Genomic DNA, 14,554 nt, shown 5'->3' with positions numbered 1-14,554 from the left:
AAGTATGATAAGGATCTCTTTTCTGCAGCATGCCCTGTATTTAAAAAAAAGAAATCGTTACTGTTCTTAAATCATGATGTATTTGTTAGTTACAATGTTGCATTGTATAATTAATTCTGTGAGTTATATGCCTGGCCCCAAATAAACATCTAAGACTTTTAGTGTCACTTCTGATAACATTGTCTGATTGTAATTACAGTTAAGACTGTTAGTTTTAAGCATTTGAAGATCAGAATTGGCTTTGTGATCAATTTGCTATCTCTGTGCTGCTAATATAAGTGATTTCTAAGCACTGTTTCTAACCTAGACAAATTATCATGGCCTAATATTTGAGAGTTGTTGGATCCTTATAATGAATTATTGTTTCTCTTATAAATACAGTATCACTTGTTTTTATACATTCACTAAGCTTGTCTCCAGACTATACATACTGTTGGAAACTAAAAGGAAAAACAGAGACAATTGAATCTTAGGAATAGGAGTCTCAGGAAAGCCAAGAATGGGAATGCAACTGGGCTTCAAGAAAGACGGGGAGAAGTAGGCACTGGAAACCCCCAGGGAACCCATGTAGCATATGTTCTCTATCTCTTATCTCTGCGTCCCTGTGTATCTTTTAAAATCTTGCCAACTGGCTCACGTGCTCCTCGGCTCACATGATGACGTATGGTCCGAGTTTCCTTGTTTAGTGGTCTAACTGCAGGGAGAGACATTTCTTCTTACTCTAAATTCCAGATTCCTGGAGCAGGGACCATGGCCTGGTTTGGGTTAGATGCCTACCCCTGGTCAGGCCTGGGGTGGGGTTACAGAGTGGCTACAGGGGACCAACTCTTTGCATATGTGTATGTGCACACGTGAGTGATGATGAGCTCAGTACACCCTACAAAGAGCAGCACTGCATTCCTCTAGGTATATGGTAAGAGCAATAGCATTACTAGATTACTGTCGTACCCCATTTCTGAAAATTAGGAGGAGGAGGGATGAGAAGAGTTGGTTGAGTCATAACTTCATAAGGAAAAAGAGCCCTGTTGTACCTAAAGTATTTTGATGTATTATTTCATTTTCTTTATAACAGGTTAGTGGTTACTTGGATGATTGTACCTGTGATGTTGAAACCATCGATAGATTTAATAACTACAGGCTTTTCCCGAGACTACAAAAACTTCTTGAAAGCGACTACTTTAGATATTACAAGGTATTTTTATTTTTAATTTTTTCGTACAAGAATAATTAAAGTTTAAATGGATAACTACAGGGGTGCCTGGGTGGCTCAGTTGGTTAAGCAACTGCCTTAGGCTCAGGTCACGATCCTGGAGTCCCAGGATCGAGTCCCGCATCGGGCTCCTTGCTCAGCGGGGAGTCTGCTTCTCCCTCTGACCCTACCCCCTCTTGTGCTTTCTCTCTCATTCTCTCTCTCAAATAAATAAAATAAAATCTTTAAAGAGAATAAATGGATAACTACATTTTCTTAGGAATTGCTGAGCTTCAAATTGTGGCCATAATTTAAAATTCAGTTCACAAGAGTGAACAGTGTGGTTCTGAAACCATCCATTGGATACTTTTAATTTCAACAACTCGGTTTTGCACTCTGGAGTTAGAAACTTGTTGGTTAAATTGAAGTCAGAATAGAAACTATTATATTATTATCAAAATTGCTAATTCATACTTTTCTAAAATACTGTGTAGACTCCACTTAATTAAAATAATTAAATTTTTTTGAGAAGCATGACTTTATTCTGACCTGTATTATTTTAACTAGTCATTTGAGATATCTACAGAAAGAGTTTAGAATATCTGATCATTGGAGTATGTAGTACTCATCTGAGTTCACAAATGCCTGTTACCTGTGTAAAAAGAATATCATTTGAGCGGTGATGATATGAGCTGCTCTGGCTCCTAGTCACCATCTGTTCAGGGTCTGTTTAGTAGCATATGTGTCTTTCTAAGCAAGTCTACCACTTTACTTACAAAGCGACACACTGATACCATCACTGGAACTTGGCAACTGGGAAGTGGAAGAAAAAGAAAAGCCACAGCTAATAGCCCGACCAGGTTATATCATCGTAATTCAATGCCTGTCAATAATAATCTCAAGATTCTTACTTGTATAACCTTTTCTGTGATCCTGTAGGTAAACCTGAAGAGGCCATGTCCTTTCTGGAATGATATCAGCCAGTGTGGGCGAAGAGACTGTGCTGTCAAGCCTTGTCAGTCGGTAAGAACCACATATACATTTAAGACATGTTACATCGTTTTTCAAATAATTGCAGTTCTTTTTTTTAAGATTTTATTTATTTATTTGTCAGAGGGTTAGATGCCTACCCCTGGTCAGGCCTGGGGTGGGGTTACAGAGTGGCTGCAGGGGACCAACTCTTTGCATATGTGTATGTGCACACGTGTGTGATGATGAGCACGTGTGCGCATAAGCAGGGGGAACAGCAGGCAAAGGGAGAAGCAGACTTTCCGCTGAGCAGGGAGCCCCATGTGGGACTTGATCCCAGTATCATGACCTGAGCTGAGCTGAAGGCAGACGTTTAAACAACTGAGCCACCCAGGCGTCCCTAAATAATTGCAATTCTTAAAAAGGGGGCAATGCAACTAAAATAACATTTCAATCCTTAGGTTAAGTATAATGTTTAATATTTATGGGTTAAAAACCTAAACTTAGGTGCCTGGGTGGCTCAGATGGTTAAGTGTTAGCCTTCGGCTCAGGTCATGATTCCAGGGTCCTGGGATCGAGCCCCGCATCAGGATCCCTGCTCAGTGGGGAGCCTGCTTCTCTCCCCTTGTTTGTGCTCTCTCTCTCAAATAAATAAATAAAATCTTAAAAAAAAAAGAAACCCAAAACCTAAACTTACTAATATAAAACCTACTTCGAATTATTCTGCTTTCGGGCGCCTGGGTGGCTCAGTCGTTAAGTGTCTGCCTTCAGCTCAGGTCATGATCCCGGGGTCCTGGGATCGAGCCCCGCATCGGGCTCCCTGCTCAGCGGGAAGCCTGCTTCTCCTTCTCCCACTCCCCCTGCTTGTGTTCCCTCTCTCACTGTCTATCTCTCTCTGTTAATAAATAAAATCTTAAAAAAAAGATATTATTGAATTATTCTGCTTTCATAATTATAGAATTTAAATTTTGTGATAAATATAACCCTTTGATTTACTAGTGAGATTAATAGTTCTTTTGGCTTGATGTTTGTTTTTCTTCTTACATCTTACCCAAAGTTGTGTTTATAGTATAATGAAGTGAAATTAATCAAAGTGTAAACAAAATCCCTTCTTTTTTCATGGGTGTATTATTTTCCTTGGGTGGGGAGGGACTGGACAAAACACCTCTTAAAAATTCTCAGAATAGGGATGCCTGAGTGGCTCAGTCAGTTGGGTGCCTGTCTTCGGCTCAGGTCATGATCCCAGGGTCCTGGGATCGAGTCCTGCATCAGGCTCCCTGCTCAGCGGGAAGCCTGCTTCTCCCTCTGCCTCAGCTGCACCCCCTGCTTGTGCGCGCTCTCTCTGCAAATAAATACATAAATAAATCTTTAAAAAAAAAAGAATTCTCAGAACATTAAAATTTGAAGCATTTGACTCTGAAAACAGAGAATTTTACTTTCAACAAAGCCTTTCTCTCCCTTTAAAAGGATGTATTTCTATTTTACATTTTGTGCTAAAATATGCATAATCTAAAATTTACAGTTTTAACCATTTTTAAGTGTACAGTTTATTGGCATTGAGTACAGTCACGTTGTTGTGCAACCATCACCACTATCCATTTGCAGAACTGTTTCCTGATCGCAAACTGAAACTGAACGTTCTTTAAACAGTAACTCCCTATTCTGCCCTCCCTCTCGCCCTTGGTGACCACTATGCTACTTTCTTTCTCTATGAATTTGATTATACTAGGTACCTCAGATAAGGGGGATTATTACAGAATTTGTCCTTTTGTGTCTGGCTTGTTTCACTTAACATGTTTTCAGGGTTTATCCATAGTAGCATGTATTTAAATTTTTTTCCTTTTTAAGCCTTAATAATATTGCATTGTATGTGTATCTGCATTTCATTTATGCATTCTCGCATTGATTGGCTTTTGGGTTATTCCCATCTTTTGGCCATTGCGCATAATGCTGCTCTGGATATGGGTGAACAGGTATGCAGCTTGCATTCCTAATTTCGGTTCATTAGAATTACTGGATCATACGGTAGTTCTCAGTTTAAGTTTTTGAGGAACATCATGCTGTCTTCATAGTGGCTGTACCATTTTACATTCCCACCAGTGATGCACAAGCTTCCAATTTCTCTATATCCTAATACTCGCTTTTTTCTGTTTTCTGGTTAATAGCCATCCTAATGGGTATGAAGTGGTGCTATAATTTTGAGTGGTTTATTTTTATGTGTGTAAATATTGCTGTATAGACCTATCCAGCATATGGAAGTAAAGCAAATGTAAAAATATTATTTATGGATATATATATTATGGGTAGTTTATCATTAGATAATATCTTTAGTTATTTATTTATTTTTTTAAAGATTTTATTTATTTGACAGAGAGAGAGTGAGAACAAGCAGAGGGAGCCGCAGAGGGAGAGGGAGAAGCAGGCTCCCCACTGAGCAGGGAGCCCGATGCGGGGTTCGATCCCAGGACCCTGGGATCATGACCTGAGCCGAAGGCAGATGCTGAAACAACTGAGCCACCCAGGCGCCCCAAGAATCAGGTCTTTAGTTATACTCATCCTCACAGACAAAACTTTTTTGAAAATTCAAGAATTAACTTGTGAACCAACCTCTGTTATGAAAATATCATTTAAGTGATATCATCAGTTTAAATGTTTCATTTTATTTCCTAAGTTCTAGCATTTATATTTAGTAATAGGAAACATTAGTTGGGGGAATTCAAGTTTACAAATAACTTATTTATGACTTATTAAACATGCAAGAGCAGGCAAGTGGTTTTACAATTATTGAAAATTTGAATCTCATCTTTTTTTTTAATGTTTCTTTTCTTTTAAGATTTTATTTATTTGAGAGAGAGAACAAGCTAAAGAGAGAGAGAGAGCATACAAACAGGGAGTAGGGGCAGAGGGAGAGGCAGAAGCAGACTGTCTGCTGAGCAGGAAGCCCAATGTGGGGCTTGATCCCAGGATCCTGGGATCATGACCTCAGCTAAAGGCAGACATTTGACTGACTGAGCCACCCACGTTCCTCTCATCTTTTTTTTTTTTTTTAAGCAAATTTTTTTTAACATTTTTTTTTTCAGGGCTTGAACTCATGACCCTGAGGTCAAGACCTGAGCTGAGATCAAGAGTCAGGTGCTTAACTGACAGAAACTCAGGCATCCCTAAACATTTTATTTTAAGTAATCTCTACACACAATGTGGGGCTTGAACTCACAACCTGGAATCTCTCTATAAACTGAAAGACCACTTATTTTTTACCTTTACAATGGGTCAAAACAACATTCTTTCCCCTCCATTATTAATTGACTAATGTGCAGATGAATAACAACATCCAGTGTTAGTCTGTGAATAAGAAATGAGCACTCTGTGTCATTAAATCCTTTGGGAGATCAGTTCAGCAAATGTATCAACAAAATTAAAAAGGCACACATCTTTTGGTCTAGCAATTCCACCAGGATTTTCACTTACTAAAATAATTGGACAGATGTTCAAAGATGACCATAAAGCAGTAATAAATATTGTAAAGGTATCAATTCTGCTAAAATTAGTTTATGAATTTGGCATGATATGAAAAAATTAGAAACCATCTAAATATTTGGTCTTAGAAAAAGAATTATACATTGAGGTAGTTCAAAGTCTGGAAAGTTACACAATAAAGTGATTATCTCTGTGTGGGTCCTTCCCTTTGGGCAGATATAATCTATTTCAGAAATATACTTAGCACTGGAATAGGGCCCTACAATTTACAGAGTACATACATCATTATGTCTATTCACAGCATACTTTGAGGATAGACAGATAGGTCCTATAGTTGGTAAGTGGCCAACACACGACTAAAAACCAGTGCCGTTTTCCTCTGAAAAGAACTAGGGCTCCTTAAAAAACATTTGATTCCAAGACTGGAACAAGAAATATATAAGGTGGGGTGCTTGGATGGCTCAGTCGGTTAAGCAGCTGCCTTCGGCCCAGGTCATGATTCTGGGATCCTGGGATCGAGCCCTGCATGGGGCTCCCTGTTCAGTGGGGAGTCTGCTTCTCCCTCTGCCCCTCCCCCCAACTCGTGCTCTCTTTCTCTCTCTCTCAAATAAATAAATAAAATCCGTAAAAAAAAAAAAAAGAAATAAACAAGGTGAGCCTGGAGTATCTTGTCATAACAGAAAACAATAAGTGCTCTAAAGATTACTGGGATCCTATCAATAGGACACAGGTGTAGCTATCAAGTCAGCACTTTGTGGGTCCCCTGGTTGCCAATGTGGGACAATTTGAGCATCAAAAGGAGTGACTATTTTTACATTTCCATGCTATTACGTAAGTAATAAAATATATGATCAGCAACCTATACACTAATTTGTTGTTCTCAGTTTAAACCATTCTCAGTTTAAAAATAATCTCATTCTCAGTTTAAAAATAATCTCATAGGGGCGCCTGGTTGGCTCAGTTGGAAGAGCATGCAACTCTTGATCTTAGGGTCATGAGTTCGAGCACCACGACAGGTGTAGAGATTCCTTAAATAAATAAAATAAACTTTAAAAAAATAAAAATCTCATAAATTATAGAAACTTAATTTTTTTCAGAAGATAGAATATCTGATAAAAACATTTTTTTTCTTTTTTCAGGATGAAGTTCCTGATGGAATTAAATCTGCAAGCTACAAGGTATGTACACATACGTACAAATATGACTGGTATGTTAACAAAAAACTCGTAAAACTCATTTCCCCCTTCCGGGTACGACCCCACTTCCTGCTCTCCTTTCACAGTGAAACCCCTGGAGAGTCATTTGTACTTAGTGACTCCAATTCTTTATTTTTTCCTTTTGTTCAGCTTTTTATTATGGAAAGCATGAGAGATAAATAAAAGAAAAAAACCCATCACCCAGCTTCAGCAATTATTAGTCTGTGGTCAATCTTGTTTTGTCTACCTCGTGCTCCATTTTCCCAATTATTTTAAAGCCATTCTCAGATAAGTCTTTATGGATGTTTATTTTCTACTCTGGATTATAATCTAGTACAACTTTATTTTACTGTTAAATCATTCTAATTTGGCCACTGGGAGCTGTTTCAGTTGGTCCTATGTCCCTTTGATATACTCCCATCATTGTGGTTTTTCTTTCTTCAGCACTTATTTTCTGGCACTATTTGCGTATTTCTGTCTTTTCAGTCTCTTTTAACCCATGTTCATTCCCTCTTATTTTTTCTTCTTTGCAAACTTACGTGTTGAAGGAAATGAGTCCTTATCCTATAGAATTTTCCACATGGTGTTTTAGTTGATTGTATCCCCGTCACGTCATTCAACACATTATTTTCTATAAACTGGCAGTTATGTATTACAGCTTTTCAGATTCATTTTCTGATATGTATTGATTAGTGTTGTGTACTTACTGTTATATCAGAAGACACATAATGTCTGTTTTCTTTTTTCTTATGATGTTAAGATCGATCATTAGGTTCATTATACATCCAATATAAAGTTCCCTACTAGCTTTTTCAGTGAAAGTTTTAGCAGCTTTGATGATTATTACCTAGTTGCATTCTTTCATTAGGGTTTTGAAAATGCTGATACTCTAAATGTATCATTCTTTCTATACTTATTATCTGTTACTATTCTATAAAGATCTTTTCTTGTCAACTATTTGGATGCCCTGAAATACAGTTTATACAGGATAGACAGGATAAATGCTTAATTGTTTTCCTTTGTTTACCAGTTTTCAGAATAATTATGAGTTTGGTGCCCCAGCACCTCCAAAGATGCCCAATAAGGTTTTTATTTTTAAGTGTTATTTTGAACTAAGAGTTTTGACATATTGGGGTGCCTGGGTGGCTCAGTCAGTTACGTGTCTGCCTTTGGCTCAGGTCATGATCCCAGGGTCCTGGGATTGAGCCCCACATCGGGCTCCCTGCTCAGCGGGGAGCCTGCTTCTCCCTCTCCCTCTGCCTGCCACTCTGCCTACTTGTGCTCTCTCTCTCTATCTCTCTCTCAAATAAATAAATAGAATTAAAAAAGTTTTGACATATTTTCTGAATTGGACTCTATTGTAGTCATTTTTTATTATTCCTTTTGATGCTTGAGGTGTTCTGTCTTTGGCTACTAGCAGCTCCCCTTCCAGTTAGTAATTATGGTCTTTTAAGATGATCCCACTAGTCTTAGTAGACTTTTTGCTTTCTATTATGAAAAGAGCTTCTAGGCTAGTTTTGTACCTTTCTTACTCCAGGCTTTTTTTTTTCCCCCCTAAGGAGTCCTATTTCTTTTAGTGGGAAATGGTATTTAGAGATTATAATCTGGGCCCTGGGGGGTGCTAGTTGTTACTGGGTTGTTATTGTTTCAAGGTCTTTTTTGGTAGGCCAAATTCAATTTGTGATTACAGAGTTTTTGTTTTAAGATTTTATTTATATATTTATGAGAGAGAGAGAGAGAAACAGCATGAGAGAGGAGAGGATCAGAGCGAGAAGCAGGCTCCCCGCTGAGCCGGGAGCCCGATGCGGGACTCTATCCCAGGACTCTGGGATCATGACCTGAGCCAAAGGCAGTCACTTAACCAACTGAGCCACCCAGGCACCCTGTTTTTTTTTTTTTTTTTTTTTTAAGATTTTATTTATTTATTTGACAGAGAGAGACACAGCAAGAGAGGGAACACAAGCAGGGGGAGTGGGAGAGGGAGAAGCAGGCTTCCTGCAGAGCAGGGAGCCCGATGCGGGGCTCAGTCCCAGGACCCTGGGATCATGACCTGAGCTGAAGGCAGATGCTTAACAACTGAGCCACCCAGGCGCCCTAATTACAGAGTCTTAAAATATACCCAGAATCTTATAATCTTTATTGCTATGGCCATATTTAAAGCCATCATCACTTTTTGCCTGGATTATTGTAGTTGCCTCTTCATGGCATGCCTCCTTCTTCCCTTGCCTCTCTATTGTCTCTGCTAAAGACAGCAGCCAGAGTGATTTTTTTTTTTTAAGATTTTATTTATTTATTTGAGATAGAGAGTGCAAGGGAAAGAGAGAAAAGCATGAGCTTGATGCGGGGGGGCGGGCGGTGAGGAGGAACAGAGGGAGAAGCAGACTCCCCGCTGAGCCAGGAGCCTGATGCGGGGCTCCATCCCAGGACCCTGAGATCATGACCTGAGCAGAAGGCAGATGCTTAACCGACCGAGCCACCCAGGAGCCGGAGAGTGATTTTTTTTTTTTTTTTTTTTAAGAAATGAGGTCTTATCTCTCCTCTGTTGAAAATTCTCTCATGTGCTCCATCTCTCTTGGAGTAAAATCCTAAGGACTTAGAGAGTAACAAGAGTACATCAAGAGACCATATACCATGGTTTGCCTTAGGCAGAACTGGTTTATGCCTGTTGTTCTGGCATCCTGAATGATTTATCATTTGTCCTGAGTTTTAAATTTTTATAAAATGAAATATTAATAGTTGTGTTAAAATAAGTTAAAATGGATCTGGTTGACCAAATACTTTGTATTTCTAGCTTCCTCTGTTGTCTCCTCTATTTGAGATGTATGTACACTAAAGAGTTCTTACTTTAACACCAAGATGACCAGTAATAACTTGTGCTTCTTTTTTTGACCTTTTCTAGATATAAATAAATGATTTTTCAAGGAAAATATACTGGGTGATAAAATACCTGTTGATAAGCTAATTGCAGGCAGATACAATGGCTGGGAACAGCTAACTCCTTATAGTCTTGGGAAGTTGGGGAAACAGAACATCATTGGACATTCTGTCCGGCTGGTCTCTTGGACTTATCAGCCAATTGTGCTGTGGCCTGTGTCATACCTGTGATTTGTCCTAAGCTTCCAGGATGCCATTTGACTGGTCAGTGTTAAACCTGGCAAATTATAGGTCCAGTTTATTAAATATATATATATGGGAAAAAAAGGGTAAGCAATCCTGCATAGAAAGAGTAGTCTTCCTATAGTGGTTTTATTTTTTTGGTATAACGTAAATCAACAACTTATAATGATTTTACTATTTAGTAATTACAAAATGTTTTACAGTGAATCCTTTCGGCCGAAATAACTAAGAAAGAAAAAAAGAAGCACATGCTTAATGAGAAAGTATTAAATTTTGATTTCTCACGACAGTTGATGATATGTAACTTGCATGAAAGGTCATGATTTACCATCCACAAGGCCATAGAAATATCTCTGACTGTATGAACGCCAGAATACACAAATCTACTGACAAAGTTTAAGCATCTACTTTGTAAATTAGTGGTTATGAAAACTGTTTAAAAATGATAACTTGGGGCTCCTGGGTGGCACAGTTGGTTAAGCGTCCAGCTCTTGGTTTTTGCTCAGGTTGTGATGTCAGGGTGGTAAGATCCAGCCCTGCGTTGGGCTCCATGCTCAGCAGGGAGTCTGAGATTCTCTCTTCCTGTGCTCCCCCCTCCTCCCCATGCTCATAGGTACACTCTCTCAAAAAAAATAAATAAATAAAATGTTTTTTAAAAAAAAAACAACTTAGGGGGGCGGAGCAAGATGGCGGAGGAGTAGGAGACCTAGATTTCGTCTGGTCTCAGGAATTCAGCTGAATAGGGATCAAACCATTCTGAACACCTACGAACTCAACAGGAGACCGAAGAAGAGAGTAGCAACAACTCTCTGAACAGAAAAGTGACCACTTTCTGGAAGGTAGGACGTGCGGAGAAGTGAATCCGAGGCGATATTCGGGAGGATAGACGGCGGGGGAGGGGCCTCCGCCGGCCGCTTCTGGCAAGTGATAGAGCCGCGGAGCACAAAATCGGACCTTTTAGAAGTTGGCTCCGTGGAGGGACGTCGCTGCAGTGGCTAAGCGGGGGGTGGAATCCTCCCGGGACAGTGTGGTCTCAGGACCCTTGGGGTCACAGAGAGACCGGGGGTGCCTGAGTGCGCCAGAGCTCCCAGGTATCGGAGCGGGGAAGCCGGCTGCAGAGATGGAGCAGAGTCGCGGGCTCTCAGCTCGGGGTTGCCATAAACTGTGATCTGCGGCCCAGTCGGGGCACGGCTCCTCCAGCAGGGACCCAGCAGGCGGCAGATCCGGGGAGACTTCCCTTCCTTCCCGGGGAGGAGCGGTGCGGGAACGCACTGCAGGGATCTGCTGGGTTTGGAGACTCTGCGCGGGGTCGGGTGCCAGAGATAGCAACGCTCGGTCACAGGCCGGGTGAGCACGGAGTGCGGCCAGAGACCGGGGACACGGGAGTGACTGCTTTTCTCTGGGGGCACACTGAGGAGCGGGGCCCCGAGTTCTCAGCTCCTCCGGGTGGAGATTGGGAGGCCACCATTTCTGCCCTGGTCCTCCAAGGCTGTACGGAGAGCTTGCAGGGAACAAAAGCTCCTGAGAGCAAACCGGAGCAGCTTCCTTAGCCCGGACCCACAAGGGCGGGGCAATTCCGCCTCCGGCAAAGACATTTGGAAACCACAGCAACAGGCCCCTCCCCCAGAAGATCAGCACAAACAGCCAGCAAGCCAAGACCAAGTTGATCGATCAAGGAGAACGGGAGAACTCCAGCGCTAGGGGAATACTGCACATAGATTCATGGCTTTTTTTTTTTTTTTTTTTTTTTACCATGATTCATTATTTCATCAAAGTTAATTTTTGTTGACTGTTTTTTTTATTTTTTTTTTTTCCTTTTTTTTACCAACATCTTATCAATCCCTTTTTAAAAAAAAAAAAACAAAAACATTTTTCATTTTTCATTTTTAGAGTCATATTTTATCCCTTCATAGTAGTTACCCTTATTTTTGGCATATATATATAAGTTGTTCTCTCTTTAAAATTTTGAGGTACAGTTTCTTCTAACAGATCAAAATATACCCTAAATTACTAGTGTATGGCTTTGTTCTAGTCTCCTGCCTGATCACATTCTCTCCCTTTTTCCTTTTTTTTTTTTTCTTTTCTTAAATCTTCTTTCTTTTTTCAAACAACTTATCTTACCAAGTCCTTTTATAAAACCTTTTATAATTTTCATCTTTACAGTTATCTTCCATCCCTTCATTGTATCAACCCTTATTTTGTACATATATGTCTTTCTTCCTTTAAAATTTTAGGAGGCACTTTTTTCTAACAGACCAAAATACGCCCAAAATCTAGTGTGTGGCACTGATCTATGCACTAGCCTGATCATATTTGATCATATTCTGCTTTTTTTGTATTGTTTTGTTTTTGTTTTTATCTTTTTTTTTTCTCTTTTTTCTCTTTCTTTTTTCTTTCTTTCCCTTTCTTTTCCCCTGGTTTCAGGTCTTTTCTGATTTGTATACAGTATATTTGCTGGGGACGTTGTAAACCTGTTAGCATTTCGTTCTCTCATTCATCTATTCTCCTCTGGACAAAATGACAAGACGAAAGAAATCACCTCAGCAAAAAGAACAAGAGGTACTACCGTCAGCCAGGGACCTACACAATACAGACATTAGTATGATGTCGGACCTAGAGTTCAGAATCATGACTTTAAAGATACTAGCTGGGCTTGAAAAAAGCGTGGAAGTTATTAGAGAAACCCTTTCTGGAGAAATAAAAGAACTAAAATCTAACCAAATCGAAATCAAAAAGGCTATTGATGAGGTGCAATCCAAAATGGGGGCACTAACTGCTAGGATAAATGAGGCAGAAGAGAGAATCAGCGATATAGAAGACCAAATGATGGAAAATAAAGAGGCTGAGAAAAAGAGAGAGAAACAACTACAGGATCACGAGGGCAGAATTCGAGAGATAAGTGATACGATAAGACGAAACAACATTAGAATAATTGGGATCCCAGAAGAAGAAGAAGAGAGAGAGAGGGGGGCAGAAGGTATATTGGAGCAAATTATAGCAGAAAACTTCCCTAATGTGAGGAAGGAAACAGGCATTAAAATCCAGGAGGCACAGAGAACCCCTCTCAAAATCAATAAAAATATGTCAACACCCCGACATCTAATAGTAAAACTTACGAGTCTCAGAGACAAAGAGAAAATCCTGAAAGCAGCTCGGGAGAAGAGATATGTAACCTACAATGGTAGAAACATTAGATTGGCAACAGACCTATCCACAGAGACGTGGCAGGCCAGAAAGGATTGGCAAGATATCTTCAGAGCACTAAACGAGAAAAATATGCAGCCAAGAATACTATATCCAGCTAGGCTATCACTGAAAATAGAAGGAGAGATAAAAAGCTTCCAGAACAAACAAAAACTAAAGGAATTTGCAAACACGAAACCAGCCCTCCAAGAAATATTGAGAGGGGTCCTCTAAGCAAAGAGAGAACCTAAAAGCAGCAAAGAGCAGAAACGAACACAGACAACAGACAGTTAACAGTCACCTTACAGGTAATACAATGGCACTAAATTCATACCTTTCACTAGTTACCCTGAATGTAAATGGGCTCAATGCCCCAATCAAAAGACACAGGCTATCAGATTGGATTAAAAAACAAGACCCATCAATATGCTGTCTCCAAGAGACTCATTTTAGACCCAAAGACACCCCCAGATTGAGAGTGAGGGGGTGGAAAACCATTTACCATGCTAATGGACACCAAAAGAAAGCTGGGGTGGCAATCCTTATATCAGACAAACTAGATTTTAAAACAAAGACTGTAATAAGAGATGAGGAAGGACACTATATCCTACTTAAAGGGTCTATCCAACAAGAAGATCTAACAATTGTAAATATCTATGCCCCGAACATGGGAGCAGCCAATTATATAAGGCAATTAATAACAAAGGCAAAGAAACACATTGACAACAATACAATAATAGTGGGGGACTTTAACACCCCCCTGACTGAAATGGACAGATCATCTAAGCAAAAGATCAACAAGGAAATAAAGACTTTAAATGACACACTGGACCAAATGGACTTCACAGACATATTCAGAACATTCCATCCCAAAGCAACGGAATACACATTCTTCTCTAGTGCCCATGGAACATTCTCCAGAATTGATCACATCCTAGGTCACAAATCAGGTCTCAACCGGTACCAAAAGATTGGGATCATTCCCTGCATATTTTCAGACCACAATGCTTTGAAACTAGAACTCAACCACAAAAGGAAAGTCGGAAAGAACTCAAATACATGGAGGCTAAAGAGCATCCTACTAAAGAATGAATGGGTCAACCAAGAAATTAAAGAAGAATTAAAAAAATTCATGGAAACCAATGAAAATGAAAACACAACTGTTCAAAATCTTTGGGATACAGCAAAGGCAGTCCTGAGAGGAAAGTATATAGCAATACAAGCCTTTCTCAAGAAACAAGAAAGGTCTCAAATACACAACCTAACCCTACACCTAAAGGAGCTGGAGAAAGAACAGCAAATAAAGCCTAAACCCAGCAGGAGAAGAGAAATCATAAAGATCAGAGCAGAAATCAATGAACTAGAAACCAAAAGAGCAGTAGAACAGATCAACGAAACTAGGAGCTGGTTCTTTGAAAGAATT

The 14,554-nt window shown here is 39.8% G+C and overlaps 1 protein-coding gene across 2 annotated transcripts in view; it reads left to right on the top strand.

The window, feature by feature from the left end:
* The window catches only part of ERO1A (endoplasmic reticulum oxidoreductase 1 alpha), a 65,940-nt gene that overhangs the window by 8,174 nt on the left and 43,212 nt on the right, over nucleotides 1-14,554 (top strand). For both annotated transcript variants that reach the window (XM_025870039.2, XM_025870038.2), the window contains exons 2-4: nucleotides 1,073-1,192; nucleotides 2,129-2,212; nucleotides 6,775-6,813. In XM_025870039.2, coding sequence (XP_025725824.1) covers nucleotides 1,073-1,192; nucleotides 2,129-2,212; nucleotides 6,775-6,813 — 243 coding nt within the window. The remainder of the gene's footprint in view (nucleotides 1-1,072; nucleotides 1,193-2,128; nucleotides 2,213-6,774; nucleotides 6,814-14,554) is intronic.

This window comes from Callorhinus ursinus, unplaced genomic scaffold (assembly GCF_003265705.2).
Source record: "Callorhinus ursinus isolate GAN/ISIS: 27379988/994484 unplaced genomic scaffold, GSC_fseal_2.0 scaffold8, whole genome shotgun sequence".
Classification (NCBI taxonomy): domain Eukaryota; kingdom Metazoa; phylum Chordata; class Mammalia; order Carnivora; family Otariidae; genus Callorhinus; species Callorhinus ursinus.
Note: the sequence above shows the minus strand (reverse complement) of the source record. Positions and strands in the feature narration are given on the sequence as shown.